A 25,487-nucleotide genomic window follows, 5' to 3' on the forward strand; every position below is an offset into this window, starting at 1 on the left:
CTGTCATCATAAACTTCATCAGTTGTAGTCTTTCGATTCATAATCTTAATTCCAATATGTAATTCACGTCAAACTCATACACAACGAAAATAAAAGCATACTGTTTATCCCTTTATTAGCCCCGGAATTCGCACATCAGTTCATATCATACAATATATAGGATATCAATAATAGATAATGCTTGATACATTTGTATTCCGAAGGTCCGTTATTCCCAAACACACACATTCCGTATTCCACCATGTTCGCTGATCCCCAAATGAAATTGGGGTCGTTAATCTGATCGTCTGTCTTATTCCCGAGGTTTGTTACTGAGCAATTTTGCTGCTCCGAAGGATTATATTATTTGGAATTTCGAACCATATCCCTTTTTTTTCGGATTAATAAACCTTCGGAAACCGCGAAAGTACAAGAACACCCGACACATGGGTACATCTGTGCCTTGGAGGAATATAAAAGCTAACTTTAGGGAGTGGTATATCTATTCTTGTGTATTACTTGTGTAGCCCAAAGTGTCATATAAGTGCCCTTTTTAAATTGTCTTTTTCCGCCGCGCATTTATAACGCGATCACCGAAAGCACTTCGTCGTACTGTTGTATCTGCCGATTTAACCAAGTTGTTGGTGTTTGGGAGATAACATGAACAACACCAGCACTAACTGGAAGGTACATGTTGTGCTTTTGTCAATTTTTAACTATGTCATCCTTTTCTTTTGTTTTTATGGCAATATGAGCATTATAAAGTAAAAAAAAAGAGAAATTCTACCGAAAGATACTGCGATCTCAAAGCTTGCAAAAAATAAGGGCAAAATTGATGAGGCATCAAACATTATATTAAACAGTAAAGATTTAACATTGTCATCAATGTGGACCTGGTTCGCTGTTACATTACATCACATGACAGTATTTCCCCAATGCATTCCGATAAAAGTCATGATATATATATATATATATATATATATATATATATATATATATATATATGAGTGTGTGTGTGTGCGTGTTGTGATCATGCAGTGGATTCCTCCCAAGAAGGTCACTCTAAGATATAGTAGTGCTAAATACCCGCATTCATATTATACTGCAGACAAGCTAAACATAAAATAAAGATCCATGAGTCATACCCCCCACGAGTCATACAGCCATAGACTCATTCAATTCACAAACTAGACACAATTCAAACAGGCCCATGAGTTATAGACACTTCTACGCAAATTCTAAGATGTAATGTCTAGCTCCTGTCCAATTCTTTGGGCCTTATTTTCTTACTTTCTAACGAATGGCCTTTATTCTCGTAGTGTCTAGCTTGTGCATAGTATATAGCTCGTGGACCTAATTCACTTTAGTGTCGAGTTTAAGGGCTGTTTGGCAATCGAGTTGCATCACTCATGGGTGTCGAGCTTGTGACGTACACCACTCCCAAGTGTATAGTTTGTAACGTGTTTATAACGGGAATTATACACAGGAAACACGATAGCGCGTTCTGTAGCAGTTATCTCAAAAGACTCTTCATCATAACTACAACTGAGGTCGGTCATGCACTAATCTGAAGACCAGTTCTGTTCTACATGTAGCACTCCCTAATCATATTCAGGTTGGCCTTTGGCCGCGGGAAAGGAAAGCCGAAAGAAAAGGCCAATAAGAGTTTGTACGCATTGTATAGAGATCATTATCAAACACGATACGAGGTGAGTTTACTCCCCACTGAACCTTGGACTATGTCCCCTACGAACAAATAGTCCCAACATAATGTTGTATGCCACATAATCTGGAAATATGAACATTTTAACAAGTTAAGAATAGCAAGCAAACGGCTGTGTCGCGAGCAGGAGCGTCACATCTACTTCCACGCGCTCACAGACAAATTGATTTTGTCCCTCAGTGGTTTATTACTTTGGATGTATTCACCTATTTTCATCTTGTATTATGATTATTGTCATTGCCTGACAGTATTTTAGGACATTACAATCCAAACGCGTATTCAACATATTCTTTATGAAACATCTCAGTCTCTCAGACGACCAGCTATGGATAGAATATACGACCTCTTTCTCCTTTTGACACTGACTGCTACTCTGTTTTGTGACCAAAATATAAAAGGTAAGTGCAACTTTTTTTTTTCGTGAATCTGCACTCAATTTGTGACCGTGCACCTCAAAACGAACATAAAGTCGCACACACTGATTTTGTGTGAGGATTGAAAATAAGTGAAATCGGTCAACCTAGCCGAACTTGAATTTTTCATATTTTCTTAAAGAGCGGGTCTTCGTTTACATTATGCTAAAATTTGGTATCATAAAACGGGCAGGAAAGTGTGTGTTTTTAGCAGTTTATCTCGAACACTTTTGGTAGAATAGTGTGATTAGGTGTGTCTTTAGAATCCCTTTTTCATTTCTGAAAAACCTTTTCCACACTCTTCACTTTCAACTCTAATAACTTTTGAAAGGATAGTGCTATACTGCTTTGAAAGTTAGCATTAATTATGGACAGAATGTGTTAATGAGGCATGCCTAATTTCAGTTATATCTGAAAATCTCTTCAATGTTGTTACTCTGGTGGTTTACTTCCTGTTTTTTTTTTTTTTTTTTTTTTTTGTCCCATTCATCGCACAGCCAGCACGGTTTGGTAATAGACACTGTACTTTAGAGCTACTTTTCTCAGTTCACACTTTTCCTGAGTTTGTGCTTTCTTTCCAATATTTAGATAGGTTAGGAGAGTCCATTTGATTTGAGTTATACGTCATTTTAAAGCTTCAAGTCTGTTCTTTTAGAATATGGTCTTAACTAAAAAAACATTGTTCAAAAAGCCCGGAGACGACAAAGGACTGTGATTCAGCTTGATTCGTGGTTGGCATTTTGAATATAAGCAGGATGTGCACAGTGTACTCAGAACATCGGAACGGCAAAAAGAGTCGCTGCAATTTGGCGCAATGTGATGTAGGTTTTACACATTTGCTATCAAAGCTAGATCATTAATTTTGCAGTGTTGCTATACATACTAGTCTATATTGAAATGCCTTGCATTGTTAATAATAAGACTTGACCCTGGTTATTTCCTAACTTTTCCATCTATATGAAACACACACACTCACAAACACCGACAATTAGGGGATGCTCTATATAAAGTGCAGATTTTGGACATCCTTCTCCCACTTGGCCACTTCGACGCCCCCTCGCTGGTCATACCTCCCTTAATCATGAACATACACCGACACCCTTGACTACCAGTGGCGGATCCAGGGGGCGCATCGGGTGCCCCCTCCCTACAAAGCGAAATATATATATATATATATATATATATATATATATATATATATGTGTGTGTGTGTGTGTGTGTAGCTACAAACGACAGTTTTCGGACTGTAAAATGTCAACATTTTCAAGCTCGCTCGCATTTAACCGTTATATGCCATTTTCCTGATGTTACTGCCAGTGATTGCCAGCAGTTGCCCCAGGTGCGCCCCCCCCCCCCCCCCCGAATTTCCAAAGCGAAAAAATATAGCTACAAACGGCAGTTTTGGGACTGTAAAATGTCAAAATTTTCAAGCTCCGCTCGCTCGCATTTAATTGTACCGTTATACAATTCTGATGTTGCTGCCATGAGGCGCCCCCCCCCCCCCCCCCCAAACGGTACGCCACTGGGCCCACAGCAATCTATTTATAGTTACATGGTTATCACGTTTGAGCCCGAGTATGTGGGATAGAGGGACAGTCCGTAAATGGTTAATATTATTAGCATGAACTGCTAATAATTTTTAGGCTAAGGATTAGAGTAGAATGTTGTTTAATGATTTTCAGATAAAAATTCGTGGTGTTTGAGTGGAGAATTATAATATTATTGACATTAACTAGGATTTACCTGTTACCATTTCAATATAAACGTCACGATTTTTTTTTCCGGACAATATTTGGAATTTTTATTGAGGACACTATTGGTTAATTTCAAATCGTGCAAGAGTAGAATGATAACCTGACTCTGTGCTTATGATGTCATTTATGTCGTATTATTCTTACATCTTATCTTTATGACCATTATAGACTTAAATTAGGATCTACCTGTTACCATTTCAAATGGAGAGAAGAAATCAATTTTTAGGTTCATTAGGACAGCATCGATTATTTTGATTGAAGCTAGGGTTACCTATTATTTTTAATTCTTTCGGACAAAAATGTTTTAACTTCACTTTAAAAATAAGACTCAAGTCATCCAATGTTTTAAACCTTAAGTTATGTAAGGGGAAGAAATGTCTTATTTGTATAATTATATAGCCTTTATATTTTATAATATTGAAAGAGTAAGAAAGACATTGAGTGAATAACTTTTCGCTAGTTATACCAGATAATGATATTTAAAAAGTCAATCTGATCTCTTTGCTGCCTCTCCTCCATTTTTCGGAAGGGGGAGGGGGCGGCATTAAGACAGGCATCATGCATACAAGAAGTTTAGAGTAGAAAGGCATATGTTTGAAGTTCAATGCATGCAGACAATCACGTGAACTCAAATTTCTGCCTTCTATAGCGTCAGTGGTAGGCACTGCCCCCAACGTTCAAGGATGGAAAGGAGAAGACATCGTATTGCAGTGTGACATCAAGGAGGAGCCTCTCTTTGTGTACTGGGAAAAGGAGGGCTTCTTAAATCCCGAACAGAAGACGCGTAAGGCTGAATATTTCGATGGAAATTTTGAGAGCTTAGAGGAACGGTTTTATATCGAGAAGAGCTTCAGCCTCGTCATCAGCGACTTGGAGGTGGCAGATGAGGGTCGTTACTATTGTCAGGTGCTGCTGAAGAACACCCAAAGTTTGGAAAATTCCACCACCATGACGATTAGCTGTAAGTAATATCTGTCCCTATTCATGTCATATTTATTGAGAGGGAAAAATATTGTTATGAATTAGTTTACCGGTAAATAGAAAAAGAAGAAGATTTAGACACTCAAGCTAACTGAAAAAGAAAAAGGCGAAAAAACGACATATCAGTGATAGTTCGTCACAGTATTATAGCGTCACATTGACTTGTGAAATAATGCTAGCAGTTTAGCCAATTTCAAGAGTAATCGTGTTGACGGATAACTGACCCTAATTGCAATCAAACCTTGTGCTTGAAAGAAAAATACAACATGACACATAAAATACATTAACGTTGTTAATCAGAGCATGTTTTACATATTGTTAATTTTCTCACAAGAAAACTTAACCTTCTGTTTAGCTTCCTTTTGAAAAAGCAGTACATTATCTATTAGACTTGCTACAATGACATATCTAAGACTGTATTCATATCACAAGTTTCACAGCAAACAGAGAAATCAAGATAGTAGAGACAACTTTGAAAAAAAAAACCCACTATATTATAATGTCCTCTCTGTCAGAGAGGAAGATGTACATTTAAAATTATTTTTAGCAAATCGACCTTGTCTTTTTTTTAAGGGGGGGGGGCACCTTTCCCCATTTTGATGTCATAGCAACTGTCCCATTTGACATATCAGTATGTTACGAAACAGGCAGTTTCTACAAAGGCGTTACCATAGCAACCACTATATCTAAAAGAAAGTAAGACTTTTGATGACCGAGTTTTCTATGACAAACAAAATTTCAATTGTAGAAGACATACTCAGACAGATGAAGTCACTCGTCTTACATTTGCATTTCTCATATTTGGAAATATGTTTACTTTTTACTACCTTTATGAATAATGATTTTTCTTTCCATTTAATTTTGTAACGGTGTTCCTTTTTGGGTTTATGATATGACTTATGCATTTTTAGATACATCAACATTGATTTTGGTGTTAAATGATAAAGCTTTATTGCTATAATCATCCTAAATTTCGAACCCCAGGTGAGGTTTTGTGTTATCATCCAATAGAATATTGTCATAACTATGTTTCTTCATCTAAGCATTATTCAGGTTGTAGTCTCATTTGTAAAATACCAAATGAAAAAAAAAACAGCAAAAACAGACAAAACAAAACAAAAGGGAAAACATCCCTTTTTTACATCTGCGCAAATTATCATGTGATGTCATGTCATGTCAGTTATTTGCCGAATAAAGATTAGGATAAGATACACGTCATTTCAAAATAATTGTCTTATTCTAGCGATGGCATCAGGACATACGATTGAGGAATGTGCTGATAGAAGTCAATCTCGTCAAAGCCGATGTACATATCAGTCTCCCTCCAACACCCCTTCTTTAAGTCTTACGTGTGCCGTGAGTGGATTCAAACCTAACGTTTCCATGCTATGGACCGAGGAGTCGGGAAAGAGACTGAATTCCGTGGTTTCACAGCAGAATACACTGTCTGACGGCACATACGAGAGGTTCGAGACAATCACTGTTTCAACCAAACACGGGACAGAGCAAACCTTCATTTGTGTGGCTACCGGTGACTCGTTGAATGGAACGTCGACCCGAGAAATCATAATTCTGCCTGTATCAGGTTTCGTGAAATGTTGTCAATTTTATATTTCTGAATGATAACTGTCAAACTAACACCAGTATTTTTAGTGAGATTTGTAACGGGAAAATATAATTCGCTCATTCATAATTAGAGAAATGTAACCTTTCTGGACAAAACGTGTCCATTTTACTGGTCTCCGATTTACTATACAAAAGAAAAGAAAAGATGCATTCAAGAGAAATGGTAACCAATTTTAATGAATAAAAAAGTAGAAGAAAGAGCAGAGAACGAAGAAGAAGAAGAAGAAGAAGAAGAAGAAGAAGAAGAAGAAGAAACTTACGACAATTGGTAGGGGTACGTTCCACAAGTCCGACACCAACGAGCTATAACACAGCACACGAGTCGCACAATTTGTGAGATCGACACTTCTAAGTATATGAAGGCCCAATGAGTTTAGATATTAAAAGAAGGTCCACGAGTCCGATACTTATTATTATCATAATCATGCAGTGTCGGTGTCATGACCGCTTTTTCGTTTCGTTTTGTTTTGATTTGTTTGTTCGTTGTTGGTTGGTTGTTTTGTTTGTTTTGGCTTATGTGGAAGTGCAGAATTCGCAGGCCCTGTTTGTCTGGTGCCGGATTCTTGAACTTTTTGATTAATGTCAAGCTGACAGGTTTTGTGACTCGAGAGCTGTCGTATAACTCGTGGGTGTCGGTTTCTTAGGATGACTTAAGTCTATCTTTGAATAATTGTTATTCCATGACAATGATGGAGATATGTATTCAGGCAATCAACCACTTCGTTTTCATTATCAAACATAAACTTTCACTCACGCACTCAAACACACACACACACATTCAAACACATATATTACAATATTAGCATTGTATTGTATATCAAAGTATCCTTACATGTTTATTTTTTATGTCTTTTAAATGGAGTAATGACTGAAAACGTGCTTCAATTGTGTCTATATTAAATTTCAGGAAAACGTGTTATTTCGGGTCTCATCATTGGACTCACCATTGGTGTGCTTGTCGCCATAGTCATTCTATTTCACTTTGTTGGGAAATATCTGCAAAGGAAACATCCGAACTACCTACCGCGAAAAGGTATTGGTTTATTTTCTTCAAGGTTAGATATTTGCATTCGTTGCGTTAATGATTATGCGCGTGTGTGTCAGTGCGTGTTTGCGTGGCGTGTGTGTGTGTGTGTGTGTAGATGTATAATTATTTCTTTGGTTGTATGTATGAATTCTTTAAAAAATGATTTTGATACAAAAAAAAAATAAAATTATTACTAATATTTTTCAACATTACGGAGACCGAAAATTTGTCCCATGTAAGCAGAACTTGCAAATCTATTATCAATGATGATTATCATGTTCGTATGTCCAATAGAAGAAATAATACCATTCATGCTGAAGGGGGAATGCATCAGACCACACATCGAAAGCGTTTATGCTTGAAATGATGTTGGCCTGATAATCTGGTAGTGAAAAGAGGGGAAACGAGAAAGATGTTGAAAATGATTTGTGCCCCTGATAAACTGTACATGAAAATTTTCATTTATAGTGATGCTCTTGTTGTTATTGATGATGATAATATTTCAGGATGTGGCTGGAACCCCTGCTGGCGAAGACCAAACATACCAGAGCGATTTCACGAGGAAGAAGAATTAATGCTGAGTAAGAAAATATGTAGATAATCACAATGTTATTCGTTGTCTTTGAAAAAAAAAGTGCATTATTGCATTATGCACAATGACTTTTATATTTTCAAATTAATGAATTCTCATCATTTTTTACTACACTCTTTGTACCATGATACAGCTGTATTATGTAACACGGTTATTATAAAAAACGATATATCATATTACAGGCCTTCTTTCCCCCTCTCTTCACACACACACACACACACATTCTCTCTCTCTCTCTCTCTCTGTATACATGTTATTCCTACGTGTCTGCGGGTATTTACGTACACTCTTATATCTATAATATTGATTTTATGTTTTTGTTTTTCCTATTATTTTCGTTTCTCTTCGAAGAACCACCATCGCTTACAAAGAAACAGGTACAGCAATGCAAGGAAGAGCTGAAGGAGTATTACCGTGTGTCACGAAGCAAGGTCATGGTGGATCCACTCAACTTTATGGAACGTGTTGAATTGGATGATATTTATACGAATTTAAGTATAATAGACCAGAGTAACAAGCATAAGACAATAATAACATACGACGATCTTCTGACAAACAAGGACGAGGGATATCTTTCAAAGCGACTTCTGATCCAGGGTGAGGGAAGTGTCGGGAAAACAACACTTTGCGCTAAGATTGCCTGGGACTGGTGCCAGGGACGGATTCTCCAAGATCTTGACATGGTGCTTTTAATACCTCTTCGAGACATAAAGAACGCTACAAGTATTGGTGGTATTGTCAAAACTTTCCTCTCTCATTCAAATACGGCAAAAAAGAAGAAGATAGATGGATACATTTCAAGAAATCTGAGTAAGATTCTCATTATATTTGATGGTTTCGACGAGTTTGACGAAAAATTAAGTAAAACGAGCAGCAGTGAGGTCATTCGCATTCTAGTATCAGAGCAATACAAATCATGCAAAGTAATTGTCACAACACGCCCTTGGAGGACAAATGAATTCATGATGGACAAGAGTCTTGCCGAAACTTACACTCTTCTAAACGTCGAAGGATTTAACAAGGATAATTTATCAGTTTATATTAGGAGGTACTTTCGGATTAGAGAGAAGGACAATCTTGCAGAAAGCTTAATCACTTTTATACAGGAAAATGATGTCATCCGGTCAAACATGGCCCCGTTTCCTATTTACTGTGCAATGCTTTGCCTCCTGTGGAACGACTTCAGTGAAGAAAGACGAGGAGAAATGCAAAAATTGCACACTTTCTCCCAGATTTTTGGGCAAATGATCTCTTTCCTGAAAGAACACTACGCGTCAAAAACTTGTGAAAATCTACAGAATCAGAACATTGTTAAACTTTTAAAGGAAACTGGTAGGGCAATTCAAGAAATAAGTGAGATAGCGTTACGGGGTTTATTTGACAGAAATCTCTCATTTCCTGAAGAACAATTCAGAGGGTGTCATGATGCCATGGTCACATGCTGCAGAGTGGGTGTTTTGACTATAGAAAAAGATGTCATCCCAAGGGAACGTCGGCGCGATGTCAACATTTCATCCTTGGTTACATCAACTGTTTCTTTTCCCCACAAATTGTTTCAAGAATACATTGCAGGGGTATATATTAAGGATTTATTCGAAAATGATCATGCTAAGTACGACGAGGTGAAAAACAAACTTCTTAGTCGACCTGAGGAGTTTCGCTACGTACTGTACTTCACCTCGGCTTCAGGGAATGAACTCGGCCTGGATATCATAAAGGGCCTAGTGAAGTCTTCTCGTCACTGGGAGCTCTGTGTTGACGTTGCGTTTGAATGCCACACTGAGGAGGCAGCAAGGGCAGTGGGAGAACAATGGCATGAATACAGACTATCGTCCTGTACACCAGAACACACAGTGTCAGGAGTCGTGTTTATGGCGCGCTACAACCAAGTGGTGAGTGATACAACTTGAATATTGATTTGAAATATGTCAGAAAATATAATGTCGAACGAAAATAACATTCCTTGTGTGTGTGTGTGGGGGGGGGGGGGGGGGGGTGTTTGTGTGTGTGTTTCCCCTGTGTGAATTTGAGTGCATAATCTACAACCTCAACAGCATTATTAACATTCTTTTTAGACCTGGAACAGGCCCTATTATTTAGGGAAATCGTTTTTATATAACATTCTGTGCAATTGTATCAACGTTTTAAGTATTATTGTTATGTAAAATAATTGCCCTCCTCGCATGATACATTATGAGGACTTAATGTATAAGTTTAATCTGAATTGCCATCCCACTTATTTCATGTCTTGTTGTTAATCAGAACGTTTGGTGGTACATTGTATGAAACGTTTTTCGTCGTGGCTTTTAGAAAAAAAAAATGTTATGAGGAGTCAAGCAAAATGTTCTTATTGCAAAATAATTGGACTACACGGAGTTTCAACGACTACTAAAATGAGACCCCTCTGCGAGAGTTGCAGTTGTCAAACTGCCCTTTGTGGTAATAATCCAACTTTGGCTATAATAAAGACGCCTTGTATATTAAAGGGAGAAGTCAAACTGAGTATCGTGTATAGTGTTTTGAACATACAGCTACTTAGGGCACCTAACACGAGTATTGATGTAATGCAATCATATTTATCGCCCCTCTACCTTTCTCATCAAACGGAAAATGCATTATTTCCTTCCCGAGTTGTGATTAGTGAAATGACGATATGAATAGAACCTGTATAGAATGATTATTTTTTTTCTCTGTGAGTTTCAAACCTCCAGTCAACTGCGAGTACTATATCAACCTTATTCTTCTGAGAATAATTTATTTCCTCTACTGTCAATTCATGCTCGTTCTATCAGCAATCGCTAGATATGAACGGAGTGATGTGCGGAAGAACTGTGTCACGTGACTTGGCAGGGAGTATGTGTTCCAACAGTGTATTCCGTAAGGTATGGCTATGGTTCTCACAATTTCACGTGGAATTCTACGAGATCCTCCGGGCAGAGGCTTCAAACTGTCTGGTAAGAAATTTCATGTAATATCATGATCTACAACACATGTCTTTATGTACAGACTACAGATGAAGTGTTACTAAGATATTTCAAAGAGGAAATACATTAAATGGATGATAACAAGAAATGTAAAGAAAACAATCGGATGATAACAAGAAATGTAAAGAAAACAATCTTAGGTGCAAACAATGTTTCCTTGCAGAAAAAAAAAACATCTTCTCGAACAAAGAATCCAAGTTACATCTGAAAACATATACTGATCATGTTATAGTAGGTGTTTCAAAAGAAATATATATATTTTTTTTCTTTTGTGACCATCATCACTGATTAAGAGGGAAAATCCTTAACCACTCACGAAGAACATAATGCGATCTTAATTATAGTATGCAAGTTTGAGTGAATCAAGGTCAACTTGTATAGAATAAAAACATCGATAAAAAGTATATGGAATGTTTCTAGATATGCATTTCACCGCAAAAGTGATGTTGAGGGCATCATAAATCAACACAAATCGACATGCATTTAGATTTCAGGGGCCCTTTAAGGTAAATGATTATCCCTATTTTTGGCTGCAGCTCTTCAACTCTCCCTCCCCCCCCCCCAACAAAAAAAAAAATGCGCTCGAAGCATCGCGGTAAACTATGACTATATATGTAGTCACTTCCTGTAGACGCAAAAGGCAACACAGAAACAAGGCTGCAATAATATATTATGGTCAATAGAAAGGCGCACCTGGCATCCTTTTCAATGCCATCGTCTTTATCGTCAACTAAGCTTGTTATTAGAATCAATTGAGTAATATGTTGTTTTCCCATCTTCTTTGTGACCAACAGCAATAAGCCCTCAACATATTCTTGTCCTCGCTATTCTGCTGAATGTCTTTGCAAAGACATACACGAAGTGGATACTATAAGATTAAATCTACTGTATTCATTTGCGTAACGAATGACAATCATCCAGCAAAGTCAATGCAAACCCGGTAATTATATACAGGGATTTTCACTCAGTATAAAGCTGCTACAAAGATGGGGAGGAAGGAAGGCTTCTGTTAGATCCGGCGTCCGGGGACATGTAGGCGAAGGTACCTCTCCATCTAAGAGTGCACACAAAGTTGACAATTACATTCGAAACGCCTGACATATATTCCGCCTTAAAGCATTACTTCAGGCATAACATTACACAGCGACGAATGAACCCCATGATGAGCGTGCACATAATGATATAGGCGATTGTTTACTATCATGATTAGGACAATGGATGTTCTACTACAATGGGAAGTTATATCAGAAACCGAATGGATTATGACGTGCAGTGAGTATTTCTTGCGGCAATCATGCATGGGTAAATACATCTTGTCGAAATGGAAACTAAATCCTAGCCTCGCCACTGTGTCCGTGTAGAAGTGAATGAGTGAAAAATAATTCCCCCACCCCCACTTACCCCAAATGAAAGGCAGAGTTCAAAGCCTGACGTTAATGGCGAACGACAAAGTCAATATAAAGTCAATGATTTGTAAGCTATTCGATAACACCTTCTGGTATTGTCTGGCATTTGGAATTCTTCAACTTTACACTGTCTGTAAGACTAGCTTCATATCCTTAGTCACTCATGCAACGTCTAGAAAAATCCATGAACCTGCTGTTCCAGCTACTTGTTACGTAACGTTTATACTCGATCAACTCACGCGTAGATACAACGAATGTCAAGGACCTCACTTTGTCACTGTCTATAGCGGTTCCTTGTTATTTGGTTCCTTCTTAAAATATTCCATTATTTATTGCCCATGCCCATCTCTTGAAATTGTATACCTGTTCTTAGTGCGTAGTTTCACAATGTGCAATGCACACCTGTCATTACCACCTCTTCATATATTATCCCACGTAAGCGCCTGTACTTCTGTCATTACTTACTATTGGAATGTTGTTTTTGAAAATTGTCTCAAAGTGACAGATGGAAAGCGAATCTACGAATATGCATTCCTGGTAAACAACCCATTATGTAACTTGTGTTTGTTTGTCACCAAATATGGCTGAACAAATTAATGCAAATATACTTCCTGTTATGAACAATGAAGTATGTGATCATCAGTCAGCTGTACTAAATTCCCCCTTAACGTGTTCTGATTGTGAAGAAGGCGACAGCACCGATTTTATCACATCTTTAAATGCAGAAACCCCAGAATTAAATCTGGATTTTGATTTCAATGATGTTTCACTGCAAAATGTATTTTCTAACTATCTTTTGGAAAATGACATAGTTACCTTGTCTCATTCTAACCCTAAAGATCTTTTTGTTTCGCATATCAATATTAGAAGTTTGAATAAAAATTTTGACCAATTTCTTTTATTTGTTAATGAGTTACAATTTAGTCATATGATCATTGGCCTCAGTGAAACTTGGCTAAAGGAAACGTCACCTGCTTCTCAATACTCCATCAATCGTTTCAAATTATTTACCAATAACAGGACTGGCAAAAGAGGTGGTGGAGTAGGTTTTTATGTTTCACAAACTCTAAATTGTCAATTGTTACACGAATACAGCATCACCTCAGAATGTATAGAGTGTATTTTTATAGAGGTTATAACTCCAAACAAAGGTAACATTATCCTGGGGGGAATTTATAGACCCCCGCATTCTAACCCTACTGAGTTTATTGGGTTGCTTCATGATCTCCTCTCTGATAAATATTTTGATAACAAGACATGCATTATTATGGGAGACTTTAATATAAATCTCCTTAATTATAATGATACTGCAGTTTGTCAAGACTTTCTCAACCTTATGTTGTCCAAATCCTTTATCCCTTTTATAAGAAAACCTACTCGAATTTCCGATGTCACTTCAACTCTCATCGATAATATTTTTGTTAATAATTTATCTCTTGACGTCACATCTGGTATCGTAGTTTCTGACATTTCTGATCACTTCCCGATTTATGCTCTTGTACCTCAGTTCACAACCAGAAAAACTCCAACATCTAACCATTGTACTCGTGACACGTCTGAACGCAATCTAGATAGGCTCAGGGAGGGATTTGGGTCCGTTGACTGGTCCCCTGTCTACAACGCAGGAAATGTAAACTCATCCTTTGAGGTTTTTGTGAAAATTTTGATAGAAACTTGTGATAACTATATACCCTTGTGTAACCGATCTAAATTTAATTATAAAAAGATACCAAAACAGCCTTGGATCACGAAATCTCTTCTTCTTATATCTCTTCTATTAATAAGAAAAACAGATTATATTGTAGATACCATAAATCCCCAAATTCTTCAACTAAATCTCGTTATGTTTGTTATCGAAATACGCTGACCTCTACGTTACGCTTAGCTAAGCAACAGTATTTTTACCGACAGTTCGATAGATGCAAATCTGACATAAAGAGTACGTGGAAGGTGATCAACACAGCTTTAAAATCCAGCACTGAGGCGAATTCCCCAAATCGTATTCTAAACGAGGGTCGCGTGATAGACAATCCAGTGGAGATGGCAGATGTATTCAATGACTTCTTCGTTAACCTTGGGCCAGATTTTGCCAAAAAAATACCTCGCTCCGGGACACCTTTTCATTCGTTTCTAAGGGAAAGGAATGCACACACTTTGTTTTTTGTTCCTATTATCGAGGAAGAAATCAAAGAAATTGTTCGCAAACTAAATAACAAGAAAAGTACAGGTGATGACGGAATTTCAGTTTTTCTTTTAAAAAAAAAGATAACTGAAATAATTACTCCCCTTACTTATATTTTCAATCAATCTTTGTTAACTGGAAACGTTCCTGAAAAGATGAAAATTGCTAGAGTCGTTCCAATATTCAAAAAGGGTGCTAAAGAATCGGTTAGCAATTACCGTCCAATATCTCTTTTAACTTCAATTTCAAAAATTTTGGAGAAACTTGTTCACAAACGAACTCTTAGATTCCTTATCAATTGCAATATTCTTTCAAATTTTCAGTTTGGATTCAGAAAACAGCATAGCACAATCCACGCTTTGCTAGCTTTCATTGATAAAGTAGCCCATGCTTTAGATGAAGCTTCCCATACCATCGGTGTTTTTCTCGACTTCTCAAAAGTGTTCGATACTATAGACCATGATATTTTGCTTTATAAGTTAAGCCATTACGGCATTCGTGGGACAGCTCTAGATTGGTTTAAAGACTACCTTACTAATAGAATGCAATATGTTTATCTAAACGGTCATGAGTCTCTCTTGAAAACAACTTCTTGTGGTATCCCCCAGGGTTCCCTACTTGGCCCATTATTATTTATTTTGTACATAAACGACCTCCAAAATTCGTCTCAGATTCTTTCTTTCATATGCTTTGCTGATGACACAAATCTATTTCTTTCTCATCGTAACTCTAACACGCTTATACATATGTTAAACAATGAACTGAAACTTGTTCAGTCCTGGATCCACGCAAATAAGTTATCACTAAATATTGATAAGACTCATTACATGCTGTTCAGCAATTCTCTGCAATCTGTTTCTGATTATGTTAAGATCAATGGTATCAATTTAAACCAGGTAGATAGTATTAAGTTTCTAGGACTTTACATTGATAGTGATCTATCCTGGAAAACCCATATTAACTATTTAAGTAAAATTTTGTCCAGAAACATAGGAATTTTGAATAAGCTGAAATATTTTTTCCCCATACATATATTACAAATTATATACTCAACAATGATTTCCCCTTACCTCAACTATGGAATTCTTGCATGGGGTAATTCGTCCAGATTTTTGCTTGATTCGCTTTTCCTCCTCCAAGAACGCGCCATCAGAATTATCAATAACGCTGGATATCTCTCTCATACAAATAAATTTTTTCACAAGAATAAAATTTTGAAATTGCCTGACTTGTTTGATTACAACCTAGGTATTTTCATGTATAAATACTCCACGAATGATCTTCCTGATGTTTTTCTTCACATGTTCAAAAGAAACTACTCAGTTCACAATTATCCCACCCGCCAACGGGACGCTTATCACCTTCCACGTACTCGAACAATTTTCGCGATGAAAAAAATTATGTATGCGGGACCGAAATACTGGAACGATCTCCCCTCTGAACTCACAGGTTGTTTATCACTATCATCCTTTAAATGCAAATTAAGACAATATTTATTGAATAATTACATTAATTCAGCTCACTGAAATCTGTTTTATGATGCACAGGACTATCCCGCTGTACCGTACTCCAGGGTTGTTGTTATGTTAAAACCAGCTATTTGTGCCCTCAAATTCTGTCACTGTGTCTATGGCCTATTGCATTTTCTTCCTTCTCTAAGACATTTGGGGCGAGGTAACAGTTGGTATTTTAATTCCTTCTGCACTGTAACTGGTTGTTGAATGTCTTCTTTTTTTCTGGGGGGGGGGGGGATTTGCAGGTGCATGTGTTCCCTCCTTAATACACGCAATGTATAGATCTTTAATATTTTTTTAGCCGTATTATTGTTATCATATATTGAGTCATATTGTTATTATCGCCAGAACGACAATGGTTCATCCGCCTACAGCATGTGGCTTATCCGACCCCAAATCTGTATTAGAGAAGAATTTGCTATATAACTGTATAAATGTACTTTTTTTTTCTCTATGTTTTGGTCAATGTTGTACCCGTGCTCCCCATCTTAATCTTTAACTCGATTTTAACTGGGACCTACGCTCAACAAGCTCGCTTTTAAGTAGGTTCCTTCATATTTCTTTAGCATCCATTCAGAGATTCAAAACGTCATAGATCGACCACTATATGTTTTATATATTTGCAATATTTTATGTATGTCTCCAGCTTGATATCATGTACTTCATTTGATTTTGTTATATTTGATGTATTTTTTCATCGAGAAATATGAAAATAAATCGAAATCGAATATTAAACCAATGGGCGTTTATAAGGCAATCCAGGGATAAGACAATAATATGCACAAAGTGTCCGTTTTGGAACTAAGCCATTTGTCAAATAGTAATAAAAATGACTTTCGTATGGGGGCTTTGATCAGAAAAAAAAGAAATGTAAAAACAATCACCTTTTATCATTTGCTTTTGGTTTTTTATTCATTTATTTATTTTCCGTATAAAAACAACAACAAAACAATAATCGTACAGTCAACAGAATGATTTTTTAAAATACGGCTGGATTGCCCTACTCAGCTGTGCCTACACGATACAGCTGTTCTACCGAGGGGTCCAGGAACAGAGTAAATTATAAATGCAATAGAAAACATTGAATGCGAAAAACAAAAACCCCAAATCAAAAAACAAACATTAGTATAATTTTACAACAATTTCTAAAAAGAAGGGAGCAAGAATTAGGCCTAAGTACCTCCCCAACCTCCCACCCTATTCTGTAAGCTTGATATTTATCTTACTATGAACATTATGAAAAGGGAATACAAATTACAGGTACAGTTTATTTCATACCACATTTAAATCAAAGGTATTTCAGAATAACATCAATCATTTTATTAAAACTGGTTACACTCAAACAGCCCTTGGGCTCTGAAGGTAATTCATTATAACTGAAAGCACCTCTGTACGAAGACATTCTCCGACAATATTCGGTCCTGGGTTTTGGCAGTGAAAGGGCTCCATTTGAGCGGAGAGAGTAATTTCGGGACATAAAGTTAAATGATTCTTTAAGATATGGGGCACTGTAGTCATGGAGACATTTGGAAACCATGGAATTTAAATGCTTTTTGCGCCTTACGTTTAAAAAATCCCAGTTTAGAATTTAATGAATTTCATGATTTGATACGTGCTTATATGGATTTATCCCAATAATTATCCTACCCGCCCTATTTTGTAACTTTTCTATTTGCGAAGTATAATTTCAGCGAGGCCAATTCATAAATTAAATCGGCATAATCAAGCACAGGGAGTATAACAGAATTGTATGATAGTTTTAAGCATGTTTCATTAACAATATGACGAAGTCGACTAAAATATTTTACAAGTTTACCAGCTTTACCAAGTAATGTATTGATGTGAACATCCCACTTTAATTGCTGGTCAAGTGTAACTCCAAGGTACTTTATAATAACTGTTTCTTTGTGTTTGATCGCCTGCCCGCTTAACTTTATGCGAAGGGCATTGCGGCGTGATAATAAAGAGCGAGAACCAACAAAAAAAAAAAAACAAAAACCCTCAGTCTTTTGGAGATTTAGACTAAGTTTGATAACGCACATCCAATCATGATATTCTTTTAAGATCGTTGTTTAGAACGTTTTCAATATGGATAGGGTCATTATGTGACAAGCGAATTCGACACTTCTTTACTTGACTGACAATGTCATTGATATAAATCACAAAGAGAACTGGCCCCAGGATAGTGGTGGGACACCATGGAATATATCTGAAAAATTTGACTGTAGAAGAATTTAAAAGTGTTCCGACTTTTCGATTTGTTAAATAGCTTCTAAACCAAGCAAGACAAGCGTCAGGAAAAAACCATTCGCTTTAGCTTTTGCAACATAATGAAAGGATCCACCGTATCGAACGCTTTCTTCAAATCAATAAAGATTGACCCTGTGTAAAGACCTCTGTCAACGGCGAGCAAAAAGTCATCCGTGACTTTTAGCAAAGCAGTGGTGGTAGAATGTTTCTCTCGAAAGCTTGACTGTGCTGTAGATAGCAGATCGTTTGTTTTTAAATAACTTGTAAGCTGCTTTTGTACTATTTTTTCAAGATCTCTTGAAACACAGGGTAAAATGGCAATGGGGCGATAATTTATAGGACAAGATTTATCACCTGACTTGAATAAAGGAATGAGTTTGGTCATTTTCCACTGAATGGGGTTGATTGATTGATTTTATTTCTAAATTTCTTTGTCATATATAAATGAAATACAAAGTCAATTGAACAAACTAATTGAGTACAGTGTAATTTGGATCTTACAGTTAAAACAAATGACTAATTCAAATATCTTATTTTTTCCCCTTTATTGAATACACGATGTAAAGCAGAACTAAACAAATCTATTTTGTGCATACATTTATGCAAACATACGCTACAGTATATTTATTGCTCAAAAACAAATTATGCGATTATTCTTGATGCACAGAATTCAGGAGACCATTATCATGAGCAAACGCTTGACGAGGACAATAGCCTAAGAAATTATTGTCTATGTAGAATACAACATTAAGAATATAACAAATGCATTACAACTTACTGAGTGGCGATAAAGAGAAAGAAAGAGAAGAATGAGGGGACAAAGTGCAGTAATGCATTGTGCAAGATGTGAAGTGTTTGAAAAAAAAAATTATATGCGTTCTTTTCTGATGCTTTAGGAACGATAGCTTGTGCGTTTACATGGTAGCATTATCATTATAAGAACGTGTAATATCAAGAAAAAAGAAATAACAACATAATTATGTTCAGCGGATTCTCTGACTGCAAAATGAAATTTGGAAAAATTGATGTTCTTGGGATATCAATGTGAAAAACCTCATTTTTAGAGAACAATAAACACTGTCGGCAGCAACTCGATACCATAGCACAACAGAAAGATGAGAGCGGGGTGAAACATTTTTCTTTTTATCTCATCGTAACATACATCGTCGATGTTCCACACGTTTTTCAATTATGCAAAAGAAGAGCAAGTCACAAGTAAGTAAGCGTCTTTATGCAAAGGTTGATACAAGTGTGATATCTTTTATTCGCAGTATTTCTAATCTCTTGTTTCGATAGTCATTTGCAGGTCAAGTATCTCGCCACCAAGTAGAATGGTATTTTAAGTTGTAATTAACTACAGTCTAGACCTCCTAAAGCCCAACCCCGCGTCCCCGCCGTAGGAGGTGGAAACAGGTAATGCTGGCCAACGGGGCTCTGGTGAAGCTACGACGGGCCTAGCAAGCCGGTAGCGGATAACTATTGCTCGAGACAAACAAAGGAGATATAAACGGACCGATCAAAACGGAAAACGGACCGGACATGAAAACGGACAACGATTTACGGATACCCAAATGGTTTGCACATGGAACATCTGTGGCTTGAAGGATAAAGAACCTGAACTAGTGGAATTCATGACACAACGTAAGATTTCGATCATGGGGATAGCAGACACCAGAAGGAAAGGAACAGGGACTAAGAAAATTGACTCAGATTTCGTTCTCAACTGGAGCAGAGTGAACAAAGACCAGAGAGCAGTACACGGTGTTGGTTTTATCCTGCATTCCTACACAGCGAAAAACATTTTAAACACCGAGTACATCTCAGAGCGAATTGTTAAGATAAGAGTGAGGGAAGGAAAGAAGGTTGCAAACTATATACAGATCTACGCACCTTGCAACGACACATACTCAGATGAAGAAAAGGACAAATTCTTTGGAAATCTCTCAGAAATTATCAACAAGATCCATGACAGTGAAGACCTCTACGTTATGGGAGACTTTAACGGCAGAGTAGGTGAGAGAAGAATGCCATGGACACCACATCTTGGCCCACACAGTGACCACCAAACCCCCTGCAATTACAATGGCAACCTTGTGCTGGAACTGTGTGCAGAGCATGAACTTATGGTCGCCAACACCTTCTTCCAACATCGACCCAGTCACATTTATACTTGGTACAAGTGGAACGACATGGAAGTAAGGTCTCAGATTGACTTTATTCTTATAAGAACTGGTATGAGAAACATCATCACGGATGCAAAGGTCATACCAAACGCGTTCCTGGACACAGACCACAGACCAATCATTTTGAAACACACAGCACAGAAGAAGAAGAGGCCAGGCAAAAGGAAACAGACAGAGAAAATTAACATGAGGAAACTTCAAAATACTGAGGTACAGGACCACATCCTCAACGTGGTAGGCCAAAAGCTGAAAGAGGTGGACCCCACAAACACGAATGTTGAAGAGGCCTGGAGCACCTTCAAAGCTACTCTTCTGGACACCCTGCAAGATGCCTGCGGCTATAGAAAGGCAGGGAACGGAACAAGAAAGGCGACAGCATGGTGGAACGAGGACGTCAAAGAGGCAATCAAAGAAAAGAAGAGGCTCTTCAAGGTCTGGCTGAAGTCAAAGCAGGACGATGACTACGAAGCGTACAGCCACGCAAGAAGAAATAGCAAACGAGTGATAAAAGCTACCAACTGGCCCCCCTTCTCAGACACCCCAATATCCCAATGTGCACAAAGGCAAAGCTCATCAACACCATATTCCTGCCAACTCTCACTTACCAGTGCCAGACATGGCCCCTAACAAGAACTCTTGAGCAGAAGCTGGTAACATGCGAGATGAAGTGCCTGAGGAAAGCCGTCAACAAGACCAGGAGGGACATGATACGAAATGAGGTGATCAGAGACATGGTAGGCGCCACATCTGTCCTACATCATATCAAGCAACAACGTATCAAATGGTTCGGTCACCTCACACGGATGCCACCCAACCAGCCCCCCTTACAAGCTTACAACCTGAGATACTCGGGTGCAAGAGCCAGAGGCAGACTAAGGCGACGCTGGAGAGAATCTGTGGCAGATACCCTGAATGCTCACGATATGTCCCTTCTCTCACAGGCTACCCGCTTGGCAGCACAAAGACGTTTATATCTCCCCGCGACGCCCCCGGGTACAAGCGGAAGGAAAAATGAAACAAAAAATTAAATGAAAAAAATTAACTACAGTCAAACCTGTCTTAGCTGCTAACTATCTATGGCGACCACCTGCTTTATAGCGGCCACTGAAAAATCCCCCGCACGAAATTTCTTTATCAGAGCCTTTATATAGCGGTCACCTGCCTAACGCGGCCAGTGGCCCAAAAAAAAAAAAAAAAAAAAATAGCTGAACCGTTGAATCAGCCATGTGTATACTTTGGCTTTCTTTTTCATTGCGTACATTCTACCGAGTCCTATCTCAGTCACAACCACACAGACATGATTGACAAAAGTAATGCAGCTCTTTGCCGTGAAAAAACCGTCTTTTGAATACCGCTAATTTGACACGTTTGAGTAGAACTAGCCTCTAGTAATGTCGCTCTAAATAAATGCTACAAGGACAAAGACAGCTCCTAATAACATCGTAGAATTTGAACAAGATTAAAATACCTTTGAATAAATAGGTCACATGACTGGGTATTGTGTGTTGCTTATGTCAGTGTCGCACATCATCAATCCCTCACATTCATTCATTCGTGAACCCCATTCATGTAGACCGGCACGAACCAGTGCGGTTTCTCAGGCCAGAAATGTTATATCAGAAATCAAAAGAACAGAAATAGGCAACAAAAAAAAAACAACAACGAACAACAACAACCATAAAACAATAAAATGAAGCAAATTGTACACACACATACACACACACACACACATACACACAAATCCATATTATTATAATAGCTGCACATGCAAACTAATTTGCTTGTGGTTTTTGTTTGAATGACACGCGGTATCTTATGCTATAATACAAAGCAAGTGTTGACATTAAAAATGTCCACAGACCTGTCTATAGCGGCCACTTTTGTTGTTTCCCTTGGATGGGCCCTTTAGTCAACACGGATTTGACTGTATCTGTAACTACATATCATACTCAGCAAGATATTTCATCCCGCCATAACGACATATACTATCTCAACGTGAGGTCGAGTTGACTGTATAATTCATGTACAGACGACATTCACATTTTGTGAAGGGTATTTGTTGAAAGAGTGTAAGTGCCTCTGCAGGTATACACCTGTGCATGCATTTAGAAATGACCTTTGTACAGCAAGATAAATTTTGTGTTACCATGACAATTATTCTTTTTCAGGAAACAGACTTGAAAGATGATTTGTATGTCATCACGATAGCATGAGTTTTCGGAAGTCACTTTTAGCAAGATACGTCAGGCAACCATATCGACATAAAGTATATATTTTTTAAAGAAGTTAACATGGCATGATGAACTGCTTGAATAACAATGATAGTTTATTAGATTTATATACCAGGAACCCAAATCGAAGCTTGCCAGGGAACAGCGCACTGTACGAGTTTGACTGCAGTCACAGACAGACAGAAGTGATCAATATACAGCGTGAGGGCGCTATTATGTGGGAGTTACTTCATGTGGAGACAAACATTGTAGATGAAGTAGAAGGAAGGAAATTAGAAATGTTGCTTTATTGTTCTCTTCATTTGATGCACTGGTTATTTGCTTGAAAGTTTAGCTTTTCCTGAAAAACAATTTTGATGTTCTCATTCTATTGTATGCATCACACTTTTTTCAGTTGAAGTCGGGGAGCCTGGTTAATTCGAAAAACGATATGCAATAAATCAGACAGTACATTGTATCCTGCTTGCATTTTATAGCTACATTACAATGCTGAATTGTCCACTAACAATATATTCCTCTTGATTAGGCAACAATAATGTTCAATAACAATGTTCAACAAATGTTCTTTACTTTGGAGATTGCCTTCTTAAAATATGGCGCGACTTTACTCCTCTTACATGTCTTGTTACTGTTCAAGGAGACTTTGCCACTATTTCGTCCAGTTTTGTCCCAACTTGTTTTTTTGTGCACATCTTATCTTTTTAACAATTTCACCTAGTATATCCATTATGTTTTATGATATCATTTTCACTTTGATTCACTCGGTGTACATGTGGATCGTTATGACTGGCAATACATGCATTTATCCGAACCTGACCAAGAACTGTAGAAAAGCGAGTGATGTTAACTGCCATTAAGTATGAGGATCACGGACTGTAGGGAATGACGAAGCCATCTTTCATCCACTGACTCAACTGGTTGGTTCTGTACACTCCTATTATATGTATAAAAGGAGAGTACATTATACTGTGTACTTCCAGTAACGTCGTTATTAGTGTTATCGCAACACAATCATATCAGTTTGTTGATTAAGTTAAAAAAAATAATACAGCTTGATCTTATGTCTATAGCTTTAAAATGTCCGCACTTAACACCATATGGTAGTCTTCTTTCTACCTCTACAATGGTCTCTTTCCTTCGTGTTCATTTATTCCTTCTTCCCATTTTCACACCATTCCATTAATCTCTCTTTTTTAGTTTCACATTTCGATTCCGTTATTTTCTTTAGATTGAAGATCTGAATTGCAATTTTAGCAGCCGTGTTGATGATACCCTAAGTCAGTCCTCGGTGGGAGACTTGGCCCAATGGGTGTGTGCTATGCCACGTCTTACGAAGTTCACTCTGTGGTACCCCTACCTTCCCGAAAGTTTCCTCTCAACAGCCGCCACCTTAGCATCATCATGCAAGGTATGTCGTTTTTTACTATAATTGATATGAGTCATGTAGTGTTGGGAGAGGACTGCATTTTTTTTTCGAGAAATGAAAAAAAAAAAAACAACCCTGTGTTGTAGGGTAGTAAAGAGACTCCTTTAGCAAATCAATCCTATTTTACTTGATATTGACATAACATGATTTGTAACTTCAATCCTCCTCAGTATTATGACATTCAATGCATGAACGAAAGCATAGGTATGAACACTTTTCATGCACTGACAAATGTACGGAAATGGAGTGCAATGAGTTCCTTCCGTTATCCGGTTGGGCTTTACACAGTCTTTTCTATACTGACGATACCATGTTTCTCTCCGATAAGTTTGATTATTGAATTTTTGCCATGAAACAAACAGGCAGAGAGGAGTGAGGGAAGTTGGAGAGAGAAGGAGAGAGAGAGAAAGATAAAAAGGGAGAGAGAGAGAGGGGGGGGGGGGGTGTGATTGAAAGAGAGTTCATTGGGGGTTCCCTAAATGCGGTAATGTTGTGTAGGTGGCGCTGTACTATTCCCAGGAAGTTAACATTGTACACATTATTTTTTTTTCTTTTAATGGGAAGGGATAAGGCAAAGGATATTGTTACTGAAACACAGACACAGAAACACATATACATGTGTACAAACAAAGACTTTGGCAAATTCAATTCAATTCAATTCATTCATAAAAAAGAAAAAAAAAACTACACAAAACTAATGATGATAATGTTAATTTTGGCTTGAAATAAACAAATGTATTTTTTTTTTTACTCATATAAAGACAGATCCTTACTGCAAATTAGTTTTTAAAACAACCAGAGACGTCACTGGCTGTAGCTACCTCATGTCTAAAAGGAGTGTCTTAGGCCTATTAAGACAATCGTCATATAGACCAGGAAAAATAGTTTTGATAAGATGCTCGGGATCATGATTTTTTTTTTCTGTCGTATATTGCAATCTTGTAATCCCAAAGACTACACGCTACGTGTGCGTTTACGCAATGTTTGTGCTTCCTAATAAATCCAACTTTTAGGATAACATGGAATAGAGTAAAGATACTTAAAGACATTTTAACCTAGAATATCACTGGAAGACTCTGTGTACGAAAATGTGATTGGTATTTGTGATCACTTCCTCCATGGCAACGACCCCAAAAAGCAAGGCTGTGGAGCAGTAATCTGTTTTCGTAAGTCACAACTCATTATTTGAATCTAGACGGAAAAATTATACCGTAAC

The 25,487-nt window shown here is 37.5% G+C and overlaps 1 protein-coding gene across 1 annotated transcript; it reads left to right on the top strand.

The window, feature by feature from the left end:
* Positions 1-1,861: 1,861 nt before the first annotated feature.
* Positions 1,862-10,005, top strand: LOC139709106 (uncharacterized). Its single transcript, XM_071621067.1, has 6 exons — positions 1,862-2,100; positions 4,519-4,830; positions 6,094-6,435; positions 7,384-7,509; positions 8,010-8,084; positions 8,447-10,005. Exons 1-6 carry the CDS (start codon positions 2,028-2,030, stop codon positions 10,003-10,005), a joined length of 2,487 nt encoding a protein of 828 aa, XP_071477168.1. The 5' UTR covers positions 1,862-2,027.
* The last annotated feature ends 15,482 nt before the right edge of the window (positions 10,006-25,487 follow it).

The sequence above is a fragment of the Diadema antillarum genome, unplaced genomic scaffold (assembly GCF_040938485.1).
Source record: "Diadema antillarum isolate AM-2024a unplaced genomic scaffold, OU_Dant_1.0 seq00001407_RagTag, whole genome shotgun sequence".
Classification (NCBI taxonomy): domain Eukaryota; kingdom Metazoa; phylum Echinodermata; class Echinoidea; order Diadematoida; family Diadematidae; genus Diadema; species Diadema antillarum.

Excerpts from the sequence above, each read along its gene's own strand:
- LOC139709106 (XM_071621067.1), top strand. The coding sequence starts at position 2,028 with ATGGATAGAATATACGACCTCTTTCTCCTTTTGACACTGACTGCTACT. Across the intron at positions 6,436-7,383 it reads CATAATTCTGCCTGTATCAG|GAAAACGTGTTATTTCGGGT; the intron begins GTTTCGTGAAAT and ends ATTAAATTTCAG. Across the intron at positions 8,085-8,446 it reads GGAAGAAGAATTAATGCTGA|AACCACCATCGCTTACAAAG; the intron begins GTAAGAAAATAT and ends TTCTCTTCGAAG.